This window comes from Cloeon dipterum, chromosome 4, assembly GCF_949628265.1.
Source record: "Cloeon dipterum chromosome 4, ieCloDipt1.1, whole genome shotgun sequence".
In the NCBI taxonomy this organism is placed as follows: domain Eukaryota; kingdom Metazoa; phylum Arthropoda; class Insecta; order Ephemeroptera; family Baetidae; genus Cloeon; species Cloeon dipterum.
Genome location: NC_088789.1, coordinates 23,474,749 through 23,502,379, shown reverse-complemented (window position 1 = coordinate 23,502,379; position 27,631 = coordinate 23,474,749). Strand labels below are relative to the sequence as shown.

Sequence of the window (27,631 nt, the reverse complement as noted above, 5' to 3'; positions counted from 1 at the left end):
TCAAAATTTTGAAATATTTCTTCCAGCCATTAATTTCCTAACGAAAAAAAATTATCCTCCAATATTGAGCCAATAAGTTAAGAAATATATTGAAAGAAACCCAAGGAAAAACAGCACTCCAGTCTGTAGTTTTTGGTATTATCCTTTTCAGAAAATCAGTAAAAAAAGGAAGGAATTTAAATACAATACCGGGTTTTCTTGTTTTCAATAAATAAAGAAAAATAAAAACACTCTAAATGTGTTCCTTTCTGACTTTTTCTGTATTTTGTAATCGAATTTAAGATAAATTTCCTAAAATATCTATCGCCAGGGAAAAGCTTGAAATTTCTTGTTTGTTTATTATTTATTTGTTTATAGTTCTTTTGAAACAGCCTTGGTAAAAACCAGATGGACAATAATGGTCCAAACCCTGATTCCACTCTCGAGCCCGTGATAATAAATTTAGACGCACGTACCCCTCGACACCCTGCGTACAAGCTCTTATGTCAGGTGCTCTCAAAACAATCGCACGCACGATAACAGCAGGCGAGCGCTGCTGAATCACTCTCTCCCATCAATCGACGCGCGGCGGCGGCACTCGAAATAATACATATAAAAGTCGCCGGGACTCACCAAGAGGCAGCGGAAGTCGGCTTCGCCTTCTCGCTCTTGTGCCTCCAGACGGCCACACAAAGTACATAAATTTTATCCCTCGCGGCGCAGACGTCAGTTGAGCACGCGACCTCACCGCGAGAGCATCTCTCCAGCCGGGGTTCGCGGGCAAGCATGTTGTGACGACACTTGAAGCCCGATTATCTACTTTTTGGCTTTCCTCCTGCAACAAATTTTCGGAATATGTGAGTATTTTTTTATTTTGAAAGATTTTTCTCGGTTAATTTGGATAGTTTTTAACACTAAATTAGCTAACAATAAGTATTTGTTGTTTTGTTTGGGAGAGTGATTTCTAAATAGCCCTCTCTGCCTACTGCTCCAAGTAAAAACATTCAATATTATCTTGAAATTTCAGTCTATATATCAGGCAGGAAGTTGCGCTTGAGACTCGAGAATGGCGATAATTTATTAAGATTAATAAAAGATGTAGAAAAATTAATATCAGAATGAACTGTTGAACAGATCGCACAAGCAGTCAGCATTATAACTTGGTATTTGTTCTGGAACGTGCTTCTGATCTACATGTTAACACCAAATGAGCGCAGGTCAAGTAAATTTAAGACTATTATTCCAAACTTAAAATTGTCATTGGAGTCCTAACCCCGATGAAACCACCATAAACCAAAAACACATAAAATAAAACCAACCAAATTACTTTTGATTCCTGAAAAACACGAAAACGATATTAGTTAATTGACGGTGAAGATAAGATTTTTCTATTGAGTCTCTTTTCGATAAATAAAAAGTGTGCTTATGTAAGCGATTGGATCCTGACGTTATATATTTTTAATATTTTGGTCTTCAAGTTAATTTTTGTTTCGATGTTTAACTATGTCTATTTTAATTTTCTTATGGTTTGGGAGCAGGAGAGAAAAGATAAAATCATGCAAAATAATTGCAAACTCTGTAAACTTAATCCATTTTGCAATGAAATCTCATAGAATATTGAGCAAAATCCCGCTATTTCCATAAAAATTCTCAGCCCTACTCAAACTAGATTCGGTTTAATTTTCGTTGCCTTGAATTAAAACAATATATATATTTTTTACAACATCCGAAACCTTTTCTTCACACCTTTAGGAGGCCAAATCAGGCACATCTTCACGGTGACTAACTCAAAAGCCCGTACCGTCAGATCTGTCAGGATAATATTATCTCTCTGAACCATGCATCCAAACATAAACAAAATTCTTTCACGCCACTGCTGCCCTAAAATTTCATCGGCATTGTGTTTGCGATGCGTCTAGACGGGAGGAAAAAAAATAACGCACTGCAATGCATCAAATTATGAATAAACACGTCCGTGAAAATTCTCTGCCGTGATTTGAGTGCATATATAAAGAATGTGTTTTTGATGCGGCTTGTTTTACGACCATGTTCTCGCTTCTGAAGTGTAGTTTTAAAGTGGTGTGTGCTTCACTCACGCACTGAAACTACCAATTAAGTCGGGAGTCGGGGAGGCGTCCGCCGAATTGAAATAATCGCTCATTGTTACGCGGCGCGGGATGATATTATGTCGCTTTCGGTTTATATTATATATGATGTCATCAATTAGTGAATAAGCGCAGCGAGAAAAAGCCAACAGTCCCAACCACATCCTCTCGCTCACACACACACACTCGCGTGCTTTAATGCAGTCTATTCAGATTTTAATCTCGTGAGAATACACCTCCGAATCCGTGGCATTATCGTGGGCGCGGTTTCCCATTATCCATTAGGAATATTAAAAAAGTAAAATCATTTTCTGATTTCCATGTTGTAATACCATCGACGTTTTCCCTGTACGAAAGAGAGTTTATTTTGGTCTATGTAGGGTGACTTTCGCAGCCCCGACGATTTATGAGAGCGAGAGTTAAAGGGGGAGAGAAGGAGAGAGCTGCTGTGAGAGGGCTGAAACAATTTAAGAGATAGCTCTCTGGAATATGGTACCAAAGTCAAATGCATCACTTGAAAGAGAAACACAAACCGTCAGATTGCCACAATAGACGACTATTTTTAGGCAGCCCTAATTGACTCACCAGGGTAATTAGGGGAATCTGTTTTCCATTAAATATTCATATACAAAGTCTGCGTTTGGTTATTAAAAAGAGATGCGGGCCGGTCTTTTGTTAAATTGAGTGAGGCAGGATAATTTGATGTAATATCGATAAATCATAGTCATTAACTCAATAGCTCCAGACAGATACCCGCAAGTAACAGAAAACAGAAAGACACGCAGAAGGAGTCTCTGTGTTATTAGGGGCGATGAAATATTGCTCCCCTGATACAGTTGGAGCTTTTGTAAATACTCTGACCCTATTTCGAAGAGATGCAGACATTCTGAATAAGAAAAACCAATAGAAAAACTCGAGGGGATAAATATGATGTCGGAACTAGCGAAGTGAAAAAGGCTGAAAGCACATTTTGACGTGTCATCCATAATCGGGATTAGTGCGCTGCCAAATTTATGTGGCTTATGACTATTTTTTCTGAGCAGGACCATCAAATGAGCACGAATTATGGAACTATATAACCTATATTCAAACTTAACTGCTAAAAACCATCTAAATCCGCTAAAATCTAAATAAATGTCATCCCCTAGTTCGTTTTGGCGGTAAACCCAAGAGAACTACAATTAAAATAGCCATATTAAGGTTGGATAAATTTCAACGATGAGGTGAATAGAAATTTACGATTAATAAAATTAAATGCATCATAGAAAAAAAGGGAACAGTTTAATTTTCTTGCAGTGTTTACCCTTTTAAAATAAAATTGTGCTTTGTGGTGCTTAATTGTGCAAACAGTCAACTCAAAGCCACTGATAAATAAGGCCACAGTTGCAAAATATTTCTACCCTGCGCATTAGAAGGGAGTTAAAAATCAGGGCAAGTGCATGAGAGTAAATCTTTCCTGAACGGTCAAATTACTGTTGATTTCTCTCGTTTCAAATTCTTTAATAAATTTTCCTGCTATGTGCCGAAGGGATTTTTAATTTTTATCATTAAAATCCATAATTTGACGCAGATGAAAAGGAGGAAGGGTAAAAATTTAAAGTTTTATGAGCTTGCAAAAATTCTAGACGGTCTTTGACGCAGCGCCGCTCAATTTTGAGGCGCGGCGTAAATTATGTATTATTTTCACTCGAGTTTCCTGTGTAAAAAGACAAGAAGCACGCGCATGCACTCGATGGGGGCGGTTTATATGTGAGTCAGTATACTAGGAACAAATTTGGTCCAATGCAGAGAGCAAAAGAGAATCCGCTCCGCTGGCTGCGTGCACAATAATCTGGAGGATGAGGTCACGCTAAAAAAAGCCAGATTGCAATCAAACACCGAAAATAAAGTCTGCCCGTTGTGTGATGAGAGAAGAAAGAAAGACGGACGAAATCCTGCTCCCACGTCAAGCCAAATTGCTCTTATTGATGACCTGCATAATTCGATCTTTATTGCAAAACATCCACGATGCGGCCGCCTGGATGCAGAAGGCGACGCGTTCGGCGCGCTCTGAACGCTGTGTATAGATTCTTGCTTGCCTTCGCTGCCGGCTATTTTACTGATGGCTCTTTGAATGCGGGAAAATAAACTTTTCACACTCCGAAAAAAGAACGTCGTAAAAGAGAAGAGACGCAAACCTGCAGCCAAGTCGGCTCGTCTCTTCCTAATCTAAAACTTTCTTTTAAATTTATCCACACGATTTTTGAAAAATTAGCAGAGATTCGGTAATATTTTTGTCACTTCTTAAGATTGGTGCATTCATTGGCTATCCAGTTTTTTTTATAAAACCATCTGTTAAAAAATCATCTGAAGTATTGGCTTAATTTTTTGCCACCCCTGCTATGGTCAGTTATAAATTGGAATGGAACCATTTGGCTGACAGTTGCGCGTTCAGAAGTCACGCTTGACGCTTATCACGGTTTAGATATACGTGAAAGATTTTAGGAAAATAAATTGGCTAATTTTTTGCCCGTTTCCGGAGCAATAATTTAGTTTTTGAGATAAGTTATCGATTTGGACGGCTTTAGTACAACGATTTGTAGCACATGAATCACAAAAGCACGTAAAAATCTTCATTTCTCACATTATTTACTTCATTTATCTTCCTAAAGGTATGTATTTTTTGCTATTTTTGCCAATTTTTACTATACCCAAACTGTTTTCATTCTGCTTCAAATATTTTGACAAACGGTGAGTTTTTTATGCTAAAAATTTCGTGCAAAGAGCGAATTAAAGAACTGCCAAAGCAAGAGCGATCGCAACTTCTGATTTATTATTATTATTTGTCATACACGCTTTTCCTTAATCGCCGCATTAACATTAAAACAATGCAATCTGAACAAGAAAGAGCTAATTAAATTCTGTAAAACAATTTAGCAAGAAAATCGCTAGCGGGGACGCGTTTTGAATTCAAAATGACTGTCTGCAGAACTTTGACTATTTTGGCGAGTGACGTTGATTTGCCGGAAGTCACATTTTCATCTCGTCTCGCATGATAAACTCGATGCTCATCGCAAATGCGCATCACGATCACACTTAATCGGCATTCAATAAAAGAAACACGCCCAAAATTATGCTGAGATCTATTTTTGCAGTGTCCAGATGCAGTGCTTCGTGATCATCACTACGCGCAGCCTTCTATGGACTCTCCTGACCCTGGCGTCTACCCTGGCCGTCCTCTCGGCAATTTTGACCGCAAAGTGGCTCGTCGGCCCGGAGCACACGTACCATTTCAATGTCACGACAAAGTCAGAAACGGATCCCACAAAATTTATAGGTAGAAAGGAAATTTTTCTAGTTTTAATTAAAAATAAAAATATATTTATAAAAATGGTCAGTTGGCATGGAATTCCATGATTCATGCTCAATTTTTGGCATGCACCAGAAAAATAGAGGAGAAAAAACGAAAAAAATTAAAATAATCAAATTTGAAGTTGTAAATTTCTATGAAAAAAAGATGCATGATGCGAGTGGCACTCCAGGTTTATTGTTTTAAATCATCTGTTAATGCACCATTTGATTAATCACCTCTGGAATTGCTGAAAAGCTTTCTAATTAAAAAAATCAATATTTTGTTGAATGGATTGAAATTTCTGATGACATTTTGAAGGGTTAAATTACACTTCGATAAACACGAAAAAAATGTTTCACTCCTTAACTCCAAATCCCGTCACATGGATACTTTAAATTAATTTTGCTGAGCATTTTTAAGTGTATTTTGCAAAATACCAAATAGCTCGAACTTATTAAAAAATATTACCGAGGGAAAGTCTTCAAAAGCTTTTAAAAATAACTCGAATATTAATTAAAATGATTTTGGGAATTTAATATTGAAAGAAATTCCTAATTTATGGTAATAGTTTGTCCAATTTATAATCTTTGTTGTAAAAACATCGTTAAAAAGCATTGAAAATAAATTTCCTTTTTCAGTTGAGCAGCAGTGGAAAATATACAGCAAATCGCTGGGGATCTTCACGCGGTGCACCCTGATCAAAGGTCGGGAGCACTGTGCACCGTTTGTCGGGATGCATGACGCCGAGGGAGGCTCCGGGTTTCCCGTCGCCTGGCAAATTGCGCTGGTTTTCCTCACCCTGGGAGTGCTCACTGGAATTGTAACCACCATGGCTGCTCTCCTCGGGTGCTGCGTGCAGGCCGTGTGCGGGAAAAAATCGCTCTTCAGCGTTGCAGGAGCGGCACAGGCTGCGGCTGGTACGGTATTTTAATGATCTATTTTAATTCTGTCAGTACATGACATGTGCAAGCGTTCAGAACGACTTGAAGGGCAATTAACTCGTTGTTAACAACTGTTTTTCATTAAATTTATTGTGTAATTTTTTTCCAGGGAATTTCTCATAAGATAATTATTTATTTTGAGAAAAAATCTTCTATACTTTTTTCGCTAAGCTTTAGTTCAAAACAAATGCAAATACCGTACAGCCCTAACAATGATTGATTAATAGACCAATCAATCAAAATCAATAAAAACAGAGTCGCTCTAAATATCAAATTTCAGGCTTGCTGTACATCGTGGGCTTCATGATTATCCCATTCGGTTTCGGGTCGGAGCGAGTTCAGAGGTTGTGTGGCCCAAACTCATCAGTGTTTTATATTGATGACTGCAGTCTAGGCAAGTCGCACGAAACTTGATCCTTTTTATTATGAATAAACGCCTGCTCTGAATTAGGCTGGTCATTCTACATGGCGCTCCTGGGCATTTTCGGAAACTTCGTCTGCGCCGTTTTGTCCTCGCTAGCGGACAAGGCCATGCAGAGCGACAGGATTCAGGAAGAGATCGATGACGGAAAAATACTCATCTGTCTTCCGTAATTTGTTACTTCTTTATATAGACTGCTTAATTATTATAACACAAAACTGTTCATTTTTAATTTTTAAATAATAACATATATGAGAAACAAAAATATTTTACCTGTGTTTGTTATAGTTTTATTTCACACGGCAGGCGTGCTGCTGTGCGTTGACACGTTCGAGGTTGATGTGCATTGTTCACTTTTGGTGCTCAAACAGAGAGTGTCGACTGGCGAACACCTCGGCCCCAGCATCTGTGCTTGCCGAGATTTAACGTGCTTGGCTTTGGCTCGCCGCACTTGAAAAGCAAGCATGGCTTTGCGCCGCTGGCTGGTTTGCAGTTCCTGTCGCAGGGTTCTTTCCAGGTTGAGCGACTTCATCCAGAGGGACACGAACTATAATATTTTAATTATAAAATCACGCAATGAAATTTTTTTCAAAAAATAGGGTGCTTCCACGAGAAATTTGATATTGTCTGCTAGTTGATCCTATGGAAGCCCTCTAGACGCACTAATATGCCAAAAATCTCGTTCCTGACGAGCACTTTGACGGCACGCAGAGGGTCAAATTAGGTAATTATGAACATAATCTGAAAGATATTGACTTGGCCGTTCAGATATTGCAGATCAAATCGATACAGAAACCGTATCGGCGTCGGTTAACAGTAAACACACATGTGAATTTACTTACTTTATCTTACTTGTTTTGATGGTATTTTCTGACATCAAGGGTGACGCAAAGCACGTTCTGAGTGTAAATATCAATTTATTGTACAATTTTAACTATGCAACTACTCATCCGAACTAAAAAACACCCGTTTCTCAACCTTTGACACTTCTATGTATTTCAAAAACTAAAAGTTTCACCATCCGGAAAATTTCTAGGTTTAATACGATAAATTTAAGGGCCAAAATTTCATCCCATACTCAGAAAAAAATAACGAAATTTCAAAATACTGAAAATTAATAGTTTATTTTAAAATAACTCAAATTTGAAATCGTGGAAATCATACTAAATAAACGGCTACTCATTTTTCCATCACACTTGGCTATTTTAACATCTTTATAGCATTCTAACAACATACTAAAAAATTAAAATGATGCTCAGCAAAAAGTTGAAAAATTGCGGACAAAACCAAATCTCTCTCTTGGAATCACCCAAATTGCCAATAGCATATCTAACCTCGATATCTGGAATTGATTTGAGGCCAAACCTTTTGGCATTGAACTCTGTTGCATCATTAATGTTCATTAAGTGCTTCACCAAACTCTGATTTCTCAGCTCCAGGGAGAATTTCATGGCTCCCCTCTCGTGGGTTTTCTTCCTGTTGGTGGAAATGCTCCTTTGCAAACGGTCCACCTCTTGGAAAACTCTGTCCGCAGATTCGCTCAAGAGTTTATTCCTCATCTGTAAATTGGTATTTTCCTCATAGAGTTTCTGCACTGACGCTACATTGTTCAAAAGCTGCTGCTCCATTTTAGCGTTGCTTGTCGCCAGAAGATCAACGTCAGCGTCGCTTTTCTTGAATTGTAATTTCAGCTGTTGGTGTCTCTCGTCCGATTTTATTTTCAATTTCAAATAGCGCAGATCTCTTTCCGTCCCTCCAAGCCAAAACTTTGACAGCCATCTATTTTTTTTTAAATTAATTTATATGAATAATTAAAAATGTCAAGAAATTTACCTGAAAAACTGCTGATCACTCTTGAAACTCAATTGGTCGTCCAGCTTCTTGGCAGTTTCCTTAATTGTTTTCAAATTAGCAGTTTCTGTTTTCAAAGCTTCTATCTTTCCTTGGAGCAAAGTGTTGATATTCCTGGTCTCCAGCTCCAAGGCCTCCAAGTCTCGGCTAATTTCTTGAGTTGCCGCATCTGCCAGAGAAAGGAGGAACGATTTCCCAAGGAAACTGGAATTTACAAATAATTTAAATTTTTAAAAATTAAAAGAGATAAATAAGTTCTAACTTAGGATGCCGGTCAAAGTCTCCAGAATAGTTGCTTTCAACACTTTTGGAGCTTTTCAATAATTTCGGCGCCGGTGAGACACTTTGCAGTGGAGACCCAGATCTGGAAGCTTCATTTCCCGACTGAATGGAGACGATAGAACCAACATTGCTAGCACTGTATAAATAAATTAAAATTTTAAACTATTGAGAAAAATAGATCATTTACTTCTGGGCACGTGAAGTTGAGGGGTACGAAGGAATGGACGAGGAACCCCCGCAAGCGTTAATTTTGCTCAATTCGAGTTCAAGCAAGCGTAATTGCAGTGTTAACAGGTGCAAATGACGTCTCTTGTCATCAAGACCGACAATATTCTCTATACAATGAAAATCATATTACATGGGGTGGAGAAGACAATAAAACAAACCTTTAGCTGAGTGCATTATTATTAACTCTGTTCCTCGTCACTCCGTATATTGATCAATTAGACAGCGATTCCCATGACAACGACCTCATTCCGGGACTGTGAGAGATCTGGCAGGTGCCATCAACCATTATCCAATTAATCAAATCACGATATGGGTCATCAGCACATTACTTACAGCTCCGTCAACATTCCACCACTGCCTCAAGTACCAGACAATTTTTATTTTTATTTTGAAATCTCGTAATTTTAATTTTCTAATTAGATTGAGCGTTGGTGGGTTGGAGGAGCGGTTCTTGGTCCCAGCGAGTACAAGGCCGAGTATAGATCGCGAAAGCCAGATGTATGGAACATCGAGCAATACCCGCCGGACAACAAATACATGTCGCCCAATTTACTCCAGCCGCACACATCGGCACACTTTTCAGTATTTAAAATTTTATGAAAAAACTTCTAATTACTTGAGCCGAATACTAAATAGGGAGCAGGGTATGCCAAAAAGGTGAGAAGCGAGGCATCCTCGATTTTCCCCAGTTGGAAAGACGCTTGGTTGAGCGAGACAAAACGCAGCTTCTCGCAGACAGCGGTTGGAGAAAAAGACAGCCTCACGTTCTCACACGATCTGGGTATAAAGCCAGAGGTATACCAAAATAATGATCAAAATATTACAAATTATTAAAAATGACCCTTATCTAGTCATGGGGATATGCAAGGCAAGAAACGTGGTTTTGCCCCTTGTATGCCAGAAAAGAGTCCATGCTGGAAGAAAAAGTGTACGAGTATGAAGATAGCTTTCGAATTGTTCCGTCAAAAGAAAGCATTTCAAGGTGATCATTATTGAAATTGGTGATATAAAATATTAGAAACACGTATTTATTAAACAAAAATTTCAGGCCAATGAAAACTGAATTCCAAGGTGCTTACAAAGGCACTCAGCCAAGACAGCCAAGCAATTTGCCGAATGTCGTATCTCAATTGCAACAGTACGAAACAATTTTGGCCCCTAACATGTACAACACTTCAGCTGCTACCATTGGTTCCAATCTGCCTCTAATTTTGTAAAAAAATATAATACACAGTATGGTAAAATTAATTTGTGGTATCCATGGCCTCGAGTTGCGAAAAATCTGAGTCGTCCAGTTCATCCATCCAATCAGCCACCTCTTCCTTTGACGGCTCCGTCTTACCTGCTGCCTTGTTGTCCACGTTCAGCATTTTTCTGGAAGACATTGGTGTGGCTCTATTCATGACTGCCTTTGTGCTCAGTGGGGTAGAACTGGAATTGACGTTTTCACGGGCTCCTCCAGGACTTGGAGTGGCGTACCTACTCGCTGGGGAGTTGACTGCTGATGACGGCGTGGAACCTGAAATTGTTTCATGATATAATAATTGTTTTACATTGTACTATTTCATAGGATCTCGGAATAAATAAATTTCTAAGAGGATGTAATTAATTAAATTAAATAAATATACATATGAATAAATTGGGAGCCATCAGAAAATTATAAGTGTAGAAAAATAAAATAAAATTACCTGGTTCTTGCTTTACATTAACTCCAGTAATGATGGTTCGGCTTTCAGTAAAGTACTGATTTGGGTGACACAAACCAAATTCGACGCCTTTGCCAGGGTGCGAGAGGACGAAAAGTTTCTGGCAAGCCAAAACTGGCTGCTGAGAATTCACATACTCCATGACATCCTTCAGTCCTGAGAAATATACCAATTTTAAAGGTTACTGAAATAAGAAAGCAGCTTGCTTTACCTTGGTTTGAGTCAATTCCGTAGCTCAGAATCAACTTCCTCAGCTCCTGCGGCTTAGAATGTTTGAAAGGGCAGCCGCTTGCGTCCTCAGGGCCAGGCTGGCTGTTCATGATTTTGTTGCAACCGTACGGTGCGTAGTTGCAGCGTTTGCCTTCCTTGCCATAGTTGTAGCGAATGTTATAGCTGTGCTCCTTCTCAAACTGAAAAATTCAATAAATAAATCAATTATATATACATAGCCAAAATTAAAATTTTTAAATTGATATTCATCTGGAGAAAATTATTAATTTTTAGACTTTTTACATGGAAATCCATAGGATTGGATGTTTGTTATTATTCGAATTAGTAAATACATGTGAACCACATATAGATCAGGAGGCACATAAGACGTTTGGAAAAAAATTAAAAATTTACTGTAAAGGGTCCCTATTTTTATTTATTTTTTATTATTATAATAGTTTGTATTTATGCAAAATCTATTGCAATGCAGGCAGCAGGCATGAATATTTACCTTTTCCACAGCCATGACTTTGACAAACTCAGACCTCCAGAATTTCATGGCGTCCTCGAGACTCAGACCAGCTCCCTTCAAGAACAGTGTGTACTGCAATCTGGCGGCGTGTCTTAAATGGTGCTTTGCTCGAAGCGTCTCGTGCATTCGCCTCATACAAGGCGGATAGGACTTCTTAGAAAGCTACAAAAAAATCCCAAATGAATTAAATTAGCAAAATTGCACCAGCAAAACAACATTAATTTATTTTCTAAAAGCAAAACTGCTAGAAAGTTGAGCAAAAAACTTAATTGAGAGAATAAAAATTAATTATTTCAAATTTAACTCCCCATAAATATAATTAATTGTCACCCGTCAAAAGTGCAGAGAAAAATCCACTGTCATTATAATTATTTTCAGAGTGAAGTGATTTTACCTCATCAAGATCTTCAATTCGAATCGCATTTGAAGAGGTAGTTGTCGGCTTGTATGTTCCAGATTCATACTGATCAAGCAAGCACTTGAGGACGGAGTCAAGGCGAATGTCAGCAGTGGTTTCTGGAAGGCACTGCTTCATCACCTGTACATTTATCCCAGTGTGAATGTCAACATGGTGCCAAGTGACAATTAATTACAGCGAGGGAATGCGAAATTTCTTGTCGCAATTTGGACGCAAGCAGATTTCCCAGATCGCCAGAGGCCACGTACGCCTGTCCTTTCTCCAGCAGCACCTTTCTGCTCCTCACCAGCTCCAGCACCTTTTTGAAGGGTACTTTGTAGAAGTCAGCAGAGTCGAATTGAGTTGCGTTCATGTACTGGAAGGTGTTCAGCAAGCGTGAGAGCTTAGCTTTCTTTTCCTCTTGCGGGATCTGCCAAAGGAAAGGATTAAAATTCGTTTGGATTTAAACTTGAGGATTTACGGGCTGGAAATCGATGTTGTTCAGTTCCATAAATTCCTTTCTGCCTTCAGTCGACAGTTCTTCAAATCTGGCTACGAACAGATCGGTTTCTTTGCTGATGAACCAGTTTCGCAGCTCGTCAGATCGACAAAACGCAAGGCACAAGATAAAGTGTGAAATGAGGTCCTTTTTCCTAGCTTCATAATTTGGAGCAGTGTTGGAAACGCCTAGACTGGAATACTGCGATACGTTTTTCTTAGTTTAGTGAAGTCATGAAAAAAGGAATGAATTTTACCAATTTTGAGAGCGATTTCAGGTCCTGCTTTTTAAGCTCTTCGTGAAAGTTTTTGCGCCACTCTTCAGAAAACTTGACGAAACCCCTAAGTGTCACTGTCTCCACTATCCGAAGAGCTTAAAACAAGACAAATTCAATTTATGCATAAAGAACAGCAATTTCAAGAAAACATAAAGGTGAAATAAATTTGATAATCATTACCTTTCAGCCTTTCAAGAGCAATTTCTTCAAATTCATGGATGAGGATGGACGATTTCGGTATTTTATCGTACAGTTGCAAATCATGGGGAAATTGGCTGCTCAGTTCGGCATCGTAATTTTTCTGCAACGTCCGGCGGGGATTCCGAGTGAAATCCATTTTTCTTCAGAATTTACAGTGTTGGGTTGAGATTTCCAATATTTTCGTCCCTGTTTTGCGTTGAAATAAATAATAGAAGGTGACCAAATGCGATGAAACACAAATCTTCCACTTCAGGCGGCTAGCAACTTGGCCAGATCCAGCTGGTTCCCGCAAATCCTACTATTCTTGCCGCCAAATTCTTTTTCCCTTATGCAGCCTCCGGCCTTTTAGCCGGAGTGGGGGTAATCAAAGAACTTAACAAAGTGAAGCGAGGTACACCAATTTATTTTTTATTTAGTGTTTTCTTGAAATTTGAACTTATTTCGTAGCTACATAAAGTTTCGCCACGGATTTAGTAATTACAGGGCGAAATAAACGAAATAAAGCGTAAATTTCAACACTAATTTTCTCCACGCAACTCGTTAATGTGGCAGCTCTGAAATCCGACAACAAATGAACGCTACTTGCATGTTTACAAGCGCATGTTTCCAGGTTATCGAAGCTCAGCTAGCCGGACGTGAGGATTTTGCCGAAAATTCGATTAAAACTGCTGTTATAAGCCTTTTGTGTGTGATTTGTGCCCAGTGGACGCAGGTAATTGATCAGAGCCGGCGAGTGTGACCCTCGGGGTAAATGCCCTGCCCCAAAAATGGCGCAGTGTTGATGTAAAAATTATTTTGTCCATGGGATCGCGGACCATTCTCGGAAGGTGATGCATTTTCCTTGATTTAGACCCCATATCGGCTTGTGCTATGCCGCAAAGGATTTTTGTACATATTTATTTGTTGGGACGTTGCATTATGCGCGTGAAATACTAGTGCAAGTCGATTTTTCTAGGGTAACCGGCCCAGGCGGCTAGCTAGCATCGGCCATTTTCACAAAAGATGGCACTCCGGCAGTGTTGTTGTTGTGCCTTTCATATGGCCACTATTTCAGTCCACCGGGGCAATTTTTCCGCGGTCTAATTGAAGCTCGAGTGTGTAAATTTCAAAGGGAGCCTTCCATTTGTCCGATAAATGAGCTTTTCATCCTTAAGATACGAGGCGAACAACACGCTCTGGTTTGTTCTTGGACGGAAATCCGCATCTCACGGCCCGTATCATTGAGTGAACTCATTTAATGAGCGTATTTCGACTTTCAGGACAATGGCAGACGCCATTAAACCTGCGCCGACCCGGTTCGTGGTGCAATGGGAGGAACATCCTGCCCATTTGGCGTCCCGGCTCGGCCACCTGCTCGAATCGCAGACGCTGGTGGACATCACCCTCATGTGCAACACTCACACCCTGCGAGTGCACCGCTGTGTGTTGGCCGCCTGTAGTCCCTATTTCGAAAATTTACTCCAGAACATTGCACAACGGCAACTGTCGCAGCACCCCTTAATTGTGCTTAAAGACATGCAGTTCTCCGTTCTTAAGAGTATGATCGAGTTCATGTATTGTGGAGAAACCAACGTGACAGACGAGGACCTGGGCCCTCTGTTGCAAGCCGCGCGCTTTTTCCAAGTCAAAGGACTCTCATCGATGAGCAAAGAGGCTCTTGGCATCACGAGTAAAACGACGAGACCGAAAGTGAACGGTAAGTTAATCTGCAAGTCACGCCCGTTGACGCGGGGGATTATTTTTGGTACCGCTTCGATTTGCAGGCGACGTCCAGAAGGAGACAGTCAAAGCAGCGCCCTCCAACGCAAACACCAAAGCTGCTTCCAAAGTTACGACACAGCTGGTGACGACGCCGTCGAAACAGCAGCAAATCGTGGCCGACGAGTTCCGTGAGAGCCCGGGTCTCAAAGCAGCCGACTTGCTGCTTTCCCTGAATAAACCTGTGGTTGCCGCAGAGCAAAAGCCGATGAGTGCTGCCAGAGACTCGACACTTCAATTGGTACCTAATCAGGTTGGCAACGCCAGTCCGCTTTATCAGGTTGGCCTTTAACTGTGCAGTAACAAATAGTAAAATTTGCATCGACTATTTACGAATTCTGATTTGATTGCGTCTTGCGTCTGGATGTTTATTTTATGTTTCTGTATTTCCTGACTTAAGTTTCTTAAGAGGGTTTGCATATTTATTAGTACAAATTTGGCTACTGCAATCATAGAAATCGCTTGAAAAATAGGTTTTAAATTTAGTAATGGCTAAAAATGATGCACCATGACCAAAGATCATTCTCTTGTTTTCAATTCCAGGGTTGTATTTTTCTTCACACTGCTGGTTTTACCAGTCGTTTTCAACCAATTTCTTTGCTAAAGATACGCAAAAAATATTAAATATTTTTTCATGTCAAAATTTAAATTTTGCGGCTATAGGAGAAATTATTCGGCTACTTTGTTGAATTATAAAAAATTGCTATTCCTGCCCTTTGCCAGAATTTTTTGTCTACTTTCAGCTCAAGTTGAAATCATCAGCAAAAATCAAACAAATTTTCATAAATTTCATCGCAAAGAATGGCAGTGGTTTAAATTTAAAATCGATGAACTGCGTGTAATAAACACTAGTACTTTTTAAAAACATTAATTAACTTTATAAAATTTACACTTTGATCTTTTAAATTCATTTTTTCCTGGGCAAACGATTCCATCTTTGAATAGACGTTGTTTAAATTTTACTTTCTCATATTCAATTATTTTTTTATTTTACTGCAATGCGCAATTTTTTTCTTTAGCTTCCAAGCTTGGGCTTTGATTAAAATTTGCATGGTTTGCATCTGTCTTAATAGTTATTGACTGATGTTTTACATTTTTTTTCTTTGTAACCTTTATATTTTTGAGTGTATTGCAAATGAATTCTTAGTTCCTTGAGGGTCGTAACAAAAAATCCGTTTCACGTAACTAATTTTTGACATCCCTAATGCATTACATCCCTAGTTGCATTACCTTGCAACTTCGTATTTTTGGATATGAATCACCTCCTATTTTAGAAACAGTGTGTTTTGCTTTTTATTTTGTGCATTTTTTTTAATTATTATCATTCTCTCAATTTATTTATCGACTGTCCATTCAATCAGCCCTCAACCCAGAGTTCAGCTGTTCAGCTGGAGATAGTTGAAAAATAGTAAATTTATACATTTTAAAACTAAAATATTTTTTTGCAAAAAAATCTAAAATCAATAAAAAATCTTTATAGGCCATCTGCACAATTTTACTATGCGAAAAATTACAAATGAGCCAATTTGTACAAGTAATATTTTTGCAAACTATCATATAAATTATCGGGAAAAACTTGCTTGAAGTATCGCGTTTTTATTTTTTGATTTTAAGCCTAGTATGAAGGTATAATACTTCAACTGACATCTTGATATCTCTCTCCTCCTATCAATATATTGAAGGATTAACTTAAAAGCATCACAATTGCAGCAGCCTTATTTATAATCGCTTAAAAGTAATTACTCTTGTCAAATTCATTATGTTTATTATTTGTTCCACAGTTTGAGTTAAGCCAAAGTTAAGCCTTGCATTATTATTTAGTTAACCAATATTTAGTTATCAAATATTTAGTTAACTAACATTATGATTTAGAAATTAAGGCCCAGCCAATATTTGAATAAAAATGCTCACCAACTTAGGTCGGACCAAAGAAGAGAGGACGGCCTATCAAACAGGACATGGGTCTGATGTACCAGGAGAAAATCGCCGCCGACACGGACGTGGCCCTGCGGAAAGAGGCTGAGGCGAGCAAACGCGCTGTCGAGTCTCTGCAGAAGCAGATGAACGAGGACGCCGAGAAGAAGGCAGCCTCGCCGCAGAAGACAGGCGGACTCGTGATGAAGTCGACTCTGGTGCGCATCCCGCCTAACCAGGCGTCTGCGGTGAAGAAGGGCGCGGCCGCAGTGGCCGCGGCCTCCGCCGCCCAGGCGCAGGCTGCGCAGCCCGTCGAGAAGGTTGTCGCCGCCGTGACGACCTCCTCCGCTGCCAGCAGTGCCGCCGCGGCCTCAGACGCCAGCAAAGAAGTGAAGAACGAAAAGCCGGACGAAAGCGACCAAATTACCCTGCAACTCAACGAAGGCGAGGGCGGCACCGCCATCAGCAACTACGAAGAGGTGCTGAAGGCTGCCGGCCTGCCCGCCGACATGCCCATTCTCATGGACAGCGGAGACGGCAACTATGTGCCCATCAGCGAGGAGGTTCTCATGAACATGGTCAACAGCGGTGTCATCCAGGTGAGTATTTTATGCTGACGCATCCAAATAGCAGGCAGAAAATTTTAAAAGTGGTGTTATTTTTAATTTTCAAGCAATTTCACTTAAAAATAAAAAAATGACTTTTTTGGGTTCTTTGCTCCTCCAAATCTCGGGTTCTAACCATCAGAATTGTAAAGTTTACGCACCGTTAGATGCGTCTCAACCTCAACTAACGAGCTAAAGTGTTTAGGGGGTGCTTACTCCCACCCCTTTTCAACCCCATTGCTACAATTTTGATAGTAAATTTTTTTGGCATGCTTCCTCTGGACTTAAATTTTGTAAATTAACCAAAACTATCCAAATTACCACCCCGTCCCTTCATCCAAATATAAACCAGAACAATATTTTGAAATTAAATTCAGATTAATAAAAAATCTAGAGCAATAAAATATTTTTCCTTTTTTGAGGAGGTTGAAATAGAGCAACTTAGGGGTGGAGGGTCAGAGGAGGTTAAGACACGTCCTACTGTGGGTAGTTTTGCAATTCTGATGGTTAGCGCCCTAGATTTGGAGTAGCAAAAATATCGAATTTTGTAAAGTTCAATTTTTCAAGTTTTGCACATTTTTTTTAACTCGGCACTAAATTTAAAATTACAGGTTCAAGAAGAAGGCGCCGAAGGGGGTGAAGTGAAGGAGTCTGGCGAGGAGGGCACCACACAGATGATCATGACTGAGGGCGACATGGGCCAGCAAATAGTACAATACATTGACGACAACGGCGACCTGGTGGAAGGCGTGCTGGCCGTGGTGCAGGAGGGCGAGGAGGGCACCACCGTGGCGGTGACGCCGTCAGGCGAGGTGCTGCAGCTGCAAGCGGGCGAGGACGGTGAGAGTTTCCAGCTGGTCGAGCAGCAGGCCGAGGGCTCGCAGGACCAGGCCGAGGGCGAACTCATCACGCCAGAGATGAACGAGGACGACAGTGGCATCCCTAATAAGAAAATGAAGCTTGACGAGTGAACGCGCACCGCCGGCAAGTCGGATTTTAATTTTCCCTTTTGGTTTGCGGCCGTTCCGGCGGTTAATTTATGATTCACATAAGCATAACTAGAAAATGAATAAATCGGAATTGATTGTTTTTTACGCAAAATAATGTCTCCGTTGAACAGATTAGAATATTTTTGGACTTTTAAATGTATGCCACAATTCTTATTTATACGGTTGAGTTTTTTTCTTCCCCTGTCTCTCCATGGTTGGGGAAGAGCAACGTCGACGGGCCCACAGGGAATCTCGCACAGTGATGCCGAGATTTGGGCTGACTCGATTCATTTTGCCGGGGCGAGAAAACCTATGTATAAAGTTTGAAAATGAAGAAAAACCCTAGACTATGGTATGGTTTAGACTTACTGATAAATCAACAAAAACATTTAACTACGAATAACAAATCCTTCACGTAATTAGACCTGTGCGAATGGCTTCACACACAACATTTCCTACCGACTCTCGTATGGTATCGGGTGTAATAGGTTTTTTATTCATTCATCGAGCGGATGTACTTTTTGAGAAGGGAAAAGAAAACTCGGCGACGGCTACGCTGAGCCTTTGTATTTTTAAGAGACACAACAACACACATGTCAAGCGCTAAGTAGTTTTAGTTTTTGGAGAGTGAAGCATTCTTTGACGAAACTAAGAACACACAGATTCTCATTCTGTGAATGGTTGTTACACATCCCCAGCCGCGTTGTAAATAAAATATTATGAATTATCTCCTTTGATTTGTGCGTTCGTGTGTTTGATCATCATTACGTTCAATCGATTCTTATCATAATTACTACGCAGCGTGAACGAGAGTTGAAAATCTGTAAAATTTTGGCATGACTGCAACTTTTGCCTTGATAAATGTGTAAATGCATATCCCCCGCGCCCACCCTCCCGCCCCTCAGGCCGTTTTCTCCATTTTTTATCCCCCCGTCAGTCCCTAGCCCCCTGAACAGTTTTAACGACTCTCATTAGGATCGCGTGCTGAGCGACCTGCACCACCGGGAAGGTGTGCAAATCGGTCGTCGCGGCGCAGAATAAAAATTTTCCGCCTTTGCAGAAGTGCGTACTGTCTCGGGCCCGCCACCCGACGGCACCAGGTGCGGAATCGAGGCCGCTGAAAGAAAAATCAGACTCCTGGCAGCCTGCGGTGGCGGCCGAGGACGCCATTGAATTGGACAAATTTGAAAATGAATTGATAATTAGATTTTTTATCGCAGCAGCAACAACAACTCTGGCGTCCATATTTTTTCTTTTTATAAAATCCGAAATTGAATAACTTGTATCAGCTGTAAACCATAATTTGTGTTAAATAAACTGTACCAAAATAGACAAAAAAAGGAATGACTGGTTTGTTTTACTACTTTAACCACCTGCGATGATAAATGTGGTAAAATGATTAAAACATCCTGATGATTTAAGGCTATGAATTAGGAATTATCAGGGTTACATTGAGCCCGCATTATTTAAAAAGATCTGTATTAATGAGTTGAATAAGTTGTTTTCAATTTTTTCTAATTTCTGGCAGTTTAAAATTTCTCATGAAAAGATATCAACAGTATTATTTTTGTTTGGTTTGCACAATTAAGTAAAACAAAAGCGATTATTTATAGTCTTTTTGATGAAAGAGATGAAAACAAAGATTTTTACCCATTTTCTTAACGATTTTTTTGCCATTAATAATTAATTCTCAATGCTTACATTCTTTTACAGGTTTCGTTTTTGCTGGGAACAGATTTAAAACTGGGAATTTTTCTTCATTTTGAAATGTCTCCCGTTTCCTAAGCTCTTTTTACAAATTAATAAAAAATGTGCCAAAATGTTCTCTATAAAAATCCTTGCTACAAACAATGTGGTCAAATTCAGCTTTACCAAAACTGATTGCAACTTAAAAATCAAATCATAAATTTCATGACCAAAATATGAATTAAATTATAAATCAATTTTTGAGCCAACCCAACCTATAAAAATTAGATATCAAAATCGAATAGATCTTTTCATTCTTTTCTTAGGTGCAAATTATGAAAGTTTAAGGTTCATATTAAACTAGAAAAAGCGACAAAATAATTAGGGTTTTTCTGGTTGCTTTCTTTAAGCAATAAACCAGTAGTGCATTTTCGTTCGTAGGGTTCGCAATATTGGCGAACCCTACCTTTCCGCGGATTTAAGGTATTTTCCAAGCTTCTAACAAGAATATTAGAAAGTTTTTTCGGTAGCTCAAAAGTCTATCAATCGCGTGATTCGAGTCTTTGAGTAAATCAGTTGTGAAGAAGATGGAACAATCATCAATTGTCTGATATATTCCCAATTAATTAGTGCGAGGGTCGAGATGCGGGATTCATCTCTACAATACGTCGTAAAAATAATTCGGCAGCGGCACCTTGGGCATTTCAGGTCTGTTCCGCGAAGGTCCGCCCGTCGACCTTGGTCTATTTGCCTGGCAAAGGTCTCCTCCGTGTGCTGAGGAGGCGGATGACCGACCGGCCGCTGCGCACAGTCAGAAGGTGAAAGCTGCGATTACGCAACCTGCGCTTTTTCACTCTCGTCGAAAATATTATTTAGAACCTTGGACCACAGAGGCAGAGATGCAAATTCCTTTCTGGTCAATTCAAACAAAACGCGGTTTTTCTCTTCCATTTATTTAGCATTGAACCAACAAGAATAATCCGCTGGCTTATCCTGATCTGGATGCACTTTTCACTTTTTCTTCTCGCTCGAGTGTCTCACATAATAATAGCATTTATTTCAGCGAGTACAAGGCGGACGGCTTCGAAACAAGTCAGGTGCAACACTCGTTGGAAAACACGATTATTTCTTACTTCTTATTCAGTAACTGTGAGATAAAAAACACACACATTGCAGTGTTGACCTCTTGTACAATATTATATAAATGAAATCAGTCTTCATTTTCGTTCATTCAGATATTACACTAAAACTAGAGATTTCTTGGACTTTTCCTTCACTCAATCGGTCAACAGAATTTTTAGTTCATTGATTGATTGCTCTTAAAACAATTTAAGTATATAAACAAAAAACATGTAGTGAAAATCATATTTTGGTTCTGAATCAGGGTTTGAATAAACCTGAAAATAGGCTCAACAGGTTTATCCCCGCAAATTTTTAATTTTAAAATTGCTGGTCTCAAAATGTTTATAAAAATAAAAATAGCTCTGTAGAAGTATAGAAAAAATAAAAAGGCTTACTATACACTGAGGAAGCTGCTTGCAAAATCAACTTGAAAATAAAAAGCCTAATTAATCTCTTTAGAAAATTTTTGGAGACATGCAATTATTTTTCAATCAAGAAAATGCAGCCATTATTAAAATATTATCTTACAAAAAATATATTTGAGTTTCTAGCTTTGAAAACTTGCAATTTTTACAGCAATAACCTTTGATGAACCTTTTTGCTATAAATTTAACAAAAAAAGAGTGCATATGATCAAACTTCGGCCACGTGTCTGCTGAGATTTGGCACCGTCTTTTGTCCTTTGTAGTGCAGCAAGAACTCGAGCACTGACAGTCTGCGTAAGGGCGCCGGCGGCGGCGTTTTGGCCGCGGCCGCCTGAATGGCCTCGGCCATTTTGGACACGGAGCTCTTGCGGTGCACGCGGGCCGCCCGCCACTGCTGCAGGGCCTCGTCGTAACTCGGCAGGCCAGAGACTAGAGTGTAGTTGGGCAGCGCTTCTTCCGGCAAGGGGCCGTTTTCGCTGTGCTCCCGCCCAGCCGCGGCCGCCAATACTGTAGACAAAAACACAGAAATTAGTTGGCTTGTTTTAAGCTCCATTTATGGAATATTTTGATAAAATATCCGGTTGTTTTAACCCAGTTAGTTTAGTGTCAAATGTTTATTTATTTTTTAATTATGGTAATAGTGATTACAATTCGATTTACCTGATAATACATAAAAAACGTTATTGTCAATATCCCAATATCATCTTCTTTATAGCAAACAGTTACATAATTCGAACATAATTGCGAATAATAGAACCATACATAATGGTTTGCAAAATTGCCAAAAAACAACACTATCATTTCTTAAATTGCAAACTTCAATTTAAAAATGGCTAACATATTAAGATATATGTTAGTATCTATTTAAATATAAATATCTAAAGTGTATGAAGTGCTTTATACTCTTTAGAAATATCTAGAGACTTTTTAAAATTACTTTTAAAACGTAAAACAGAGGTATGTTTTTTAAAATAAATATTACATTGGGATTTTTTTAGTTTGAGTAAATAATTGTTGCTATTTTGTTTAGCATAAATTTACTGGCAATAAGAAGCATTTCTATCATTTTGATATTAAAGTTTCATTCATTGAATAGTGCGGGGAGGATAAAATAATTCTATGATATCATAAACGTACTCACTAATTACTAACACGTAATTTTGATTAAAGGGGATTAATTGTTCTGCAAATATTGCCATTTTTATGAGCTGAAAATCCCTTCCCATTGGAGATTGTATACTTTTCGTGAACTTGAAATACGAAGTTAGAAAAAGCTGCACGCTCAGCAGCTCTAACTCTAACTGGAATTTTGCCGTTTGGAAATTTTTCCTCTGACGAAAAGCACCGGAAAAATCCGCACAGTTGTTTGGCATTATTTGCGAGCGTGTCTCTCACCTTGCCATGAGCCAAAGTTTTCATCTCTGATCTCAGCGTTGCAATGATTAGGCGAAGTGTATTATGTTTTAATGGGCGCTTTGTTGCTGGAAGACTGGAGCAACGCGCGCCTTCAGTCAAGGTTCTCGGCACTTGAGTGCGGCCAAGGCTCGCGTTACCGGCTAAATTTGCCTCCGCGCGCGCCGACAAAAAGGCATTTGCACGTGCGACTATACATCCAATGCGATCTCCACATTTTTGGCAACGGTAATCAAGCGTGTCCGTGAGAAACACTTTTTTTAGATATGAAAAGAAGCCAAAAATGGACACGTAAGAAACAAATATGCATTTTGGAATGCAAAAAATTTTCTCAATTAAGTTTGAAAAGTCCAATCAAGGTGTCTGACTTGATTTAGAGATTAAAAATAAATTGAAAACAAGAAATTAAAAAAGCGGATTGCGATAGAATTATATTGTTATTAATTCAAGTTGAAATTTGTATCCCATAAACAGAAGAAAGAAGAATTTCCTGGGAGGAAAAATAAATAATTCTAAATGCTTAGAATGGCTCTATTGGATTTATCTTAAATAAAGAGAAAAGTTTCATGATAAATCAAAGCAGACTTGATTCAGATATCCTCATTTTTATAATTTGTAAAAATTCAAATAAGACAAAATAAACAAGAAGATAAAAATTAGCTTTTAAAATTAAATCACATTTTATATATTATCTTGCGTGGTTATTGAAATGGAGGAAAATAAATCCCACAATTTTCAAAAACGCACTTAATACAAATTGCAAACTTGGTTAACCAGACAGATGCCACGGAATTTGAATTTCATTGCTATTCAGACGGGATTGCTGTTTTCAAATTAGGTCAATTTAAAGTTCTACAGAAAAGTAAAAAGGTTTATTTTTAGGGGAATTGGGGACTTGAAATTACCTGATTTTATCCGTTTTTTCATGGCCCATCTAACCGGCAAAAGTGCGAACACTTTTTTATGAGCCATGAAAACCTGCTAGAGTTTTGAAATTGACTGTTTTACAATACCATGAACTGAATCAACGAAAGGTGGGCCAAAATCCACATTTAATATTTCCAAAAATTAAAATTTTCCTCTCAAGCTGCCAATATTCTTGCTCTGGAAAAATAAATAAATTTTTCTAGTCATCTGGTGATTAATTTGTATTATTTTGGGAGTGTCAGAAGAAACTCGAAGAATTGTTGAAAATTTGATGGACTGAGAGAAATATCAGAACATCACAAATAAGCGTTAAAACTCAATTTAAGTTCCAATAATTAATAAATTAAATAAATCGAAAATGACAAACATCGCTATTTCAAATCTGATGATTACATTTATGACGGTAAAATTAATAAAAATATCCAAGTTTAATTATAAATAAACAACTTGGCTAAGTAAGTGGTGCTCTATGTTTTTAGCTTTCGTGTAAACAGCTATAGAAAGGTCATAAAAGTGGGAAGTATCGTCGTTTTTTCGCAATCTACCGGTTTTGTCCGTAAAAGGTTCAATGTATATGGGATGTTATTGAAAGAGTGAGAGAGCTAAACGCTGGGGGGTGCTCGTTAGTCATTATTACGACCCGGGAGAGAGCAGGTTTGAAGCCTTCTGAGCATTAAATTACTAATCTGACCTCATGATAGAGAGCCGAACATAATACGCGAGCGCGGAGGAAGGACGACCACAAATTGTAATGAGTTTGTTAGGCGAATAGGTGTGGAGAGCGGCGCTTGCAATGCAACCTGCATTATCTACCATAATTCCACACCGCCTGTGGTTGTTGTTTTTGCATATTATATATATTTCTCTCGAGGTTATTTTGAAGGCGTGCACGTTCTCGAAATAATTCATGCATTCAGTTTGTGCCAAGTGAAAACAAAATAATTATCATTTCTTCGTATTAAAGCATACATTGTGCGACGAATTTATTCAAATATGTCGCGGCGTACGTGAGTGATTGATAAGAGCGAGCGGACAGTGCGCATTTTTCTTTTTTTACCACCGACCCGCATAACGCACTATCGCAAGAACAATTAGTGCGTCAGCTTTTAGGCGAAAAACGTGGAAGGCTGAGTTTTTAATTTGAATTTCCACTTGTGCGCGTCCTTCAACTGTGAACAACCAGGCCACGCCGTGATTTATTTGGTTTACAGCGAAGGCACGCGGGAATAAAATTAAAGTTTCGCCTCAGCCGTTCATACGGAGAGACGCAATTTGCGTCAATGGCTAAACGCGTACAGCAGGGTGTAACCATTCAAGTGCTTCAATCACGATTTAGGTTCAAGTGCCTTTCGGGGTCTTGCAGCTGTTGCTCCGGCTGTCGACTCCATTTTTCCTTTCAAAATTATTAAAATTCTAAATCATGTAAAGTAGGGGATGCAGAAAATTTAAATTAATCAGGTATGAAAAATCTAAAAATTAATTTCTAGAAATTACGCTGGTTGCAATCTCGGTTTGTTTCTGCGCACAGATCAATTGAACCAATTAATTACGACTTATTGTCGGTGTATTGTTTGCAAATATTGAATCACGTAGTAAGATAATGGAAAATAATGTCAACATAAGAAAAACACTGCATTTTTACACTTCGCGGTATGTTTTGTAATAAAATTTTCCCATGAGACCAAGAATTTTATATTTTTTATTTCATTTTAAAAAATTAAAAAATTTCCAATATATACCATTCAAATTTTGTACTTTTCTAGGAACAGGCCAGTAACAGGAAAACGTCTCAATCAGAGATCTTTTCCCCGATTCTTTCTTTTAAATTTGCAGATTTACCCCAGGGCACTGAATCAATTCATTCGTGAACAAAATTGCGCGGTTAATAACCTTGACATGAATGATTAAAGTGCTAAAAATTGGCGACTGAGCTTTTGCTCCTTTTATAGAGCGATAAATGCAATTAGCGAGACAGTAAACTTTTTCCTTCATTGTCTTCATAAAACAATGCGTGAAATCAATGTTGCCGAGGGCAATTATCAATTAAAATATTCCGTTAAAAAAAATATTGTCTTCAAGAAGAAGCAGTCTCTTATTTTGTTTCTATTCTGTTCCCAAGGCAAAAAATAAATGAAAAGGTCAGCGGCAGATTTCGATAACCCTTTGGGCTTTCTGACCTTGTGATCAAAATATATGCCTCAGCGGAGGAATAATTAAAGCATCTGTTTCAGCGCATTTGTTTAGAAAATAGAGCAGGAAATATTATGACCAAGTAATTTTAGGGACGGGATCAATAGATTTTTTAAACTCTAAATAGATACGAACGTTTCTTTCATTGCGGCCTTCTGATTGCTAATAGTGCCTTCAAAGCGACAAAAATTGATTTCATCACAAATAATAGGACCATACATGAAGACAAAAGGATAATGCAATAGTATCTTTTAATGTGGATCTTAAAATTTTACTAGCCCCAGCATTAATTTCTATCGTTTTGATTTGACTAAAATTAGTTTAATATATTCTTAAACTAAATAATATTATTAACGTTTTATATGTATTTATAATATAAATTGAAATTTTCTTAGAAGATTTTATATATATATTATATATTAACAAAAAAGTTAATTGAATAATTTTATTTTTAATGTTTGCTCTCTTGTACAACCACAAAATTAAATGCTAACATTAATGAAAACAAGCATTCCTCGTCTTTTTTTTAAACAAAAAATTATTATCACGCTAAATTTAAAATAAAAAAAGTGATTTGAACTCTGCTTGAACGCGGTCAGTAAATTTTCTTTTTCTACTAAATTAGATTTATTAACGAGGATTGATACTGCAAAAGGCTTGAAAATCTTAGTTGCCAATGCATGAACTTAAGATTGAGTTGAAGCCAAAACTGACCTTTAGCACGGTAAATGTTTGAGAAAAGTGGCTGCAAAGCAAGCATGCTTTTTAAATGGTGACGACTGTCTCCTTACTTGAAATCCTATTTTTTCACAACAAAGAGTTTCCCTAAAAGGTTTAATATATGCTGATGGACAGATCTCGACAAAGAGGAATCGAAATCTGCTAAGAAAATGTGCGGCCAAGCGCTGTAAATTTTGGAGAAAATGTTTAAATTTTTAATTTTTAACAATTTAAATAATTTTCATTCTTCGCCCTTTATCGATCCTCTTTAAAAAATGAAAATTGATAAAAGTGTATAGTTAAATATCATATATTGCCTAAAGTGCAATTATTGAAAAAAAAATTATATTCTTGAGAGTATTATATACCTCCTCTTTTCCACTCCTGGAAGCGGTGGTAGAGCATGCAGGAGCACATGCAGCAGAGGCAGCTGAAGACCATGAGGGTGAGCACCACTCCGACCCACACGTCGGCCATGAAGCGGTCGTAGTCCGTGGGCATGTGCACGCCCGAATTGTCGACATCGGCGGCGTCCACCGCATCGAAGGAGAACGACCTGGGGGTGACGGCGAGGAAGCGGTCGCTTCCCCTCGAGCCGAGGATGAGCCCGGGGGAGGGCCAGGCGGCCGTGTCGTCCACCAGGTACTGCTGTCCCGGCATCGTCGCCGCACTCACTGCATTTCAACGCCACTCGGCACGAAACTAGAAAATTGATTCGCGCGTCCTGCTCGGTCGGAGGACAGACGCTGACTGACTCAACAGGCCGTCGCACTTGACTGCAGGAGTGAATGGACACAGAGCCGCGAGTGAGCCAAGCAAGCGACCTTGTCTCGTGCTCTCCCGCCAATATAACGCCTTTATAACGTGATTTGAGTGTGTGTGCGACTATACCGCGCTGACACTCTAATTATCTACCTGCCTG

The 27,631-nt window shown here is 38.8% G+C and overlaps 6 protein-coding genes across 13 annotated transcripts; 3 read left to right on the top strand and 3 right to left on the bottom strand.

Moving 5' to 3' along the window:
- Window positions 1-628: 628 nt before the first annotated feature.
- LOC135941839 (LHFPL tetraspan subfamily member 2a protein-like) lies at window positions 629-7,054 on the top strand. Its single transcript, XM_065487588.1, has 5 exons — window positions 629-836; window positions 5,219-5,400; window positions 6,054-6,332; window positions 6,637-6,750; window positions 6,808-7,054. The coding sequence occupies exons 2-5, from the start codon at window positions 5,226-5,228 to the stop codon at window positions 6,948-6,950; spliced, it is 711 nt and encodes a 236-aa protein (XP_065343660.1). The 5' UTR covers window positions 629-836; window positions 5,219-5,225; the 3' UTR covers window positions 6,951-7,054.
- On the bottom strand, window positions 7,033-9,264 carry LOC135941841 (uncharacterized; the record flags this gene model as incomplete). Its single annotated transcript, XM_065487591.1, has 5 exons — window positions 7,033-7,324; window positions 8,112-8,556; window positions 8,611-8,832; window positions 8,891-9,046; window positions 9,098-9,264. Coding segments are annotated over 5 exons (1,242 nt in total), but the record flags the coding sequence as incomplete, so codon positions are not given.
- LOC135941840 (uncharacterized) lies at window positions 9,249-10,355 on the top strand. Its single transcript, XM_065487589.1, has 5 exons — window positions 9,249-9,501; window positions 9,559-9,720; window positions 9,775-9,933; window positions 9,990-10,120; window positions 10,187-10,355. The coding sequence occupies exons 1-5, from the start codon at window positions 9,448-9,450 to the stop codon at window positions 10,353-10,355; spliced, it is 675 nt and encodes a 224-aa protein (XP_065343661.1). The 5' UTR covers window positions 9,249-9,447.
- LOC135941838 (DNA primase large subunit-like) lies at window positions 10,146-13,291 on the bottom strand. Its single transcript, XM_065487587.1, has 9 exons — window positions 12,940-13,291; window positions 12,739-12,854; window positions 12,465-12,683; window positions 12,180-12,413; window positions 11,981-12,124; window positions 11,566-11,748; window positions 11,056-11,254; window positions 10,827-11,000; window positions 10,146-10,657 (listed from the first exon to the last, which is right to left on the bottom strand). Exons 1-9 carry the CDS (start codon window positions 13,094-13,096, stop codon window positions 10,383-10,385), a joined length of 1,701 nt encoding a protein of 566 aa, XP_065343659.1. The 5' UTR covers window positions 13,097-13,291; the 3' UTR covers window positions 10,146-10,382.
- Window positions 13,292-13,506: 215 nt separating this feature from the next.
- LOC135941837 (longitudinals lacking protein, isoforms H/M/V-like) lies at window positions 13,507-19,570 on the top strand. 8 transcript variants are annotated; one of them, XM_065487585.1, is made up of 5 exons: window positions 13,507-13,672; window positions 14,220-14,656; window positions 14,724-14,998; window positions 16,638-17,231; window positions 17,849-19,570. In XM_065487585.1, the coding sequence occupies exons 2-5, from the start codon at window positions 14,224-14,226 to the stop codon at window positions 18,206-18,208; spliced, it is 1,662 nt and encodes a 553-aa protein (XP_065343657.1). In that variant the 5' UTR covers window positions 13,507-13,672; window positions 14,220-14,223; the 3' UTR covers window positions 18,209-19,570. The 8 variants fall into 8 exon arrangements, with proteins under 8 accessions (XP_065343657.1, XP_065343652.1, XP_065343658.1 ...); XM_065487580.1 differs by lacking the exon at window positions 13,507-13,672 and adding an exon at window positions 13,681-13,787; XM_065487586.1 differs by lacking the exon at window positions 13,507-13,672 and adding an exon at window positions 13,807-14,138 and having other exon boundaries at window positions 14,724-14,959; window positions 16,650-17,231.
- A 1,280-nt stretch (window positions 19,571-20,850) lies between these two features.
- Window positions 20,851-27,498, bottom strand: LOC135943663 (protein commissureless 2-like). Its single transcript, XM_065490311.1, has 2 exons — window positions 27,078-27,498; window positions 20,851-21,966 (listed from the first exon to the last, which is right to left on the bottom strand). The coding sequence occupies exons 1-2, from the start codon at window positions 27,367-27,369 to the stop codon at window positions 21,668-21,670; spliced, it is 591 nt and encodes a 196-aa protein (XP_065346383.1). The 5' UTR covers window positions 27,370-27,498; the 3' UTR covers window positions 20,851-21,667.
- Between the last annotated feature and the right edge of the window lie 133 nt (window positions 27,499-27,631).

Bases quoted from the DNA above. Each gene is read 5' to 3' on its own strand.
- LOC135941839 (XM_065487588.1), top strand. From the start codon at position 5,226: ATGCAGTGCTTCGTGATCATCACTACGCGCAGCCTTCTATGGACTCTC. The intron at 6,333-6,636 runs GTACGGTATTTT...ATCAAATTTCAG, and splicing joins AGCGGCACAGGCTGCGGCTG to GCTTGCTGTACATCGTGGGC. The intron at 6,751-6,807 runs GCAAGTCGCACG...GCTCTGAATTAG, and splicing joins TATTGATGACTGCAGTCTAG to GCTGGTCATTCTACATGGCG.
- LOC135941840 (XM_065487589.1), top strand. From the start codon at position 9,448: ATGGGTCATCAGCACATTACTTACAGCTCCGTCAACATTCCACCACTG. The intron at 9,721-9,774 runs GTATTTAAAATT...AATACTAAATAG, and splicing joins ACACATCGGCACACTTTTCA to GGAGCAGGGTATGCCAAAAA. The intron at 9,934-9,989 runs GTATACCAAAAT...ACCCTTATCTAG, and splicing joins ATCTGGGTATAAAGCCAGAG to TCATGGGGATATGCAAGGCA.
- LOC135941838 (XM_065487587.1), bottom strand. From the start codon at position 13,096: ATGGATTTCACTCGGAATCCCCGCCGGACGTTGCAGAAAAATTACGAT. The intron at 11,255-11,565 runs GTAAATATTCAT...TGAATTTTTCAG, and splicing joins AAGTCATGGCTGTGGAAAAG to TTTGAGAAGGAGCACAGCTA. The intron at 11,001-11,055 runs GTAAAGCAAGCT...TATATTTCTCAG, and splicing joins CGGAATTGACTCAAACCAAG to GACTGAAGGATGTCATGGAG.
- LOC135941837 (XM_065487578.1), top strand. From the start codon at position 14,095: ATGAGCTTTTCATCCTTAAGATACGAGGCGAACAACACGCTCTG. The intron at 14,139-14,219 runs GTTTGTTCTTGG...TTCGACTTTCAG, and splicing joins GAGGCGAACAACACGCTCTG to GACAATGGCAGACGCCATTA. The intron at 14,657-14,723 runs GTAAGTTAATCT...TTCGATTTGCAG, and splicing joins GACGAGACCGAAAGTGAACG to GCGACGTCCAGAAGGAGACA.
- LOC135943663 (XM_065490311.1), bottom strand. From the start codon at position 27,369: ATGCCGGGACAGCAGTACCTGGTGGACGACACGGCCGCCTGGCCCTCC. The intron at 21,967-27,077 runs GTATATAATACT...TTTTGTCTACAG, and splicing joins CCAGGAGTGGAAAAGAGGAG to TATTGGCGGCCGCGGCTGGG.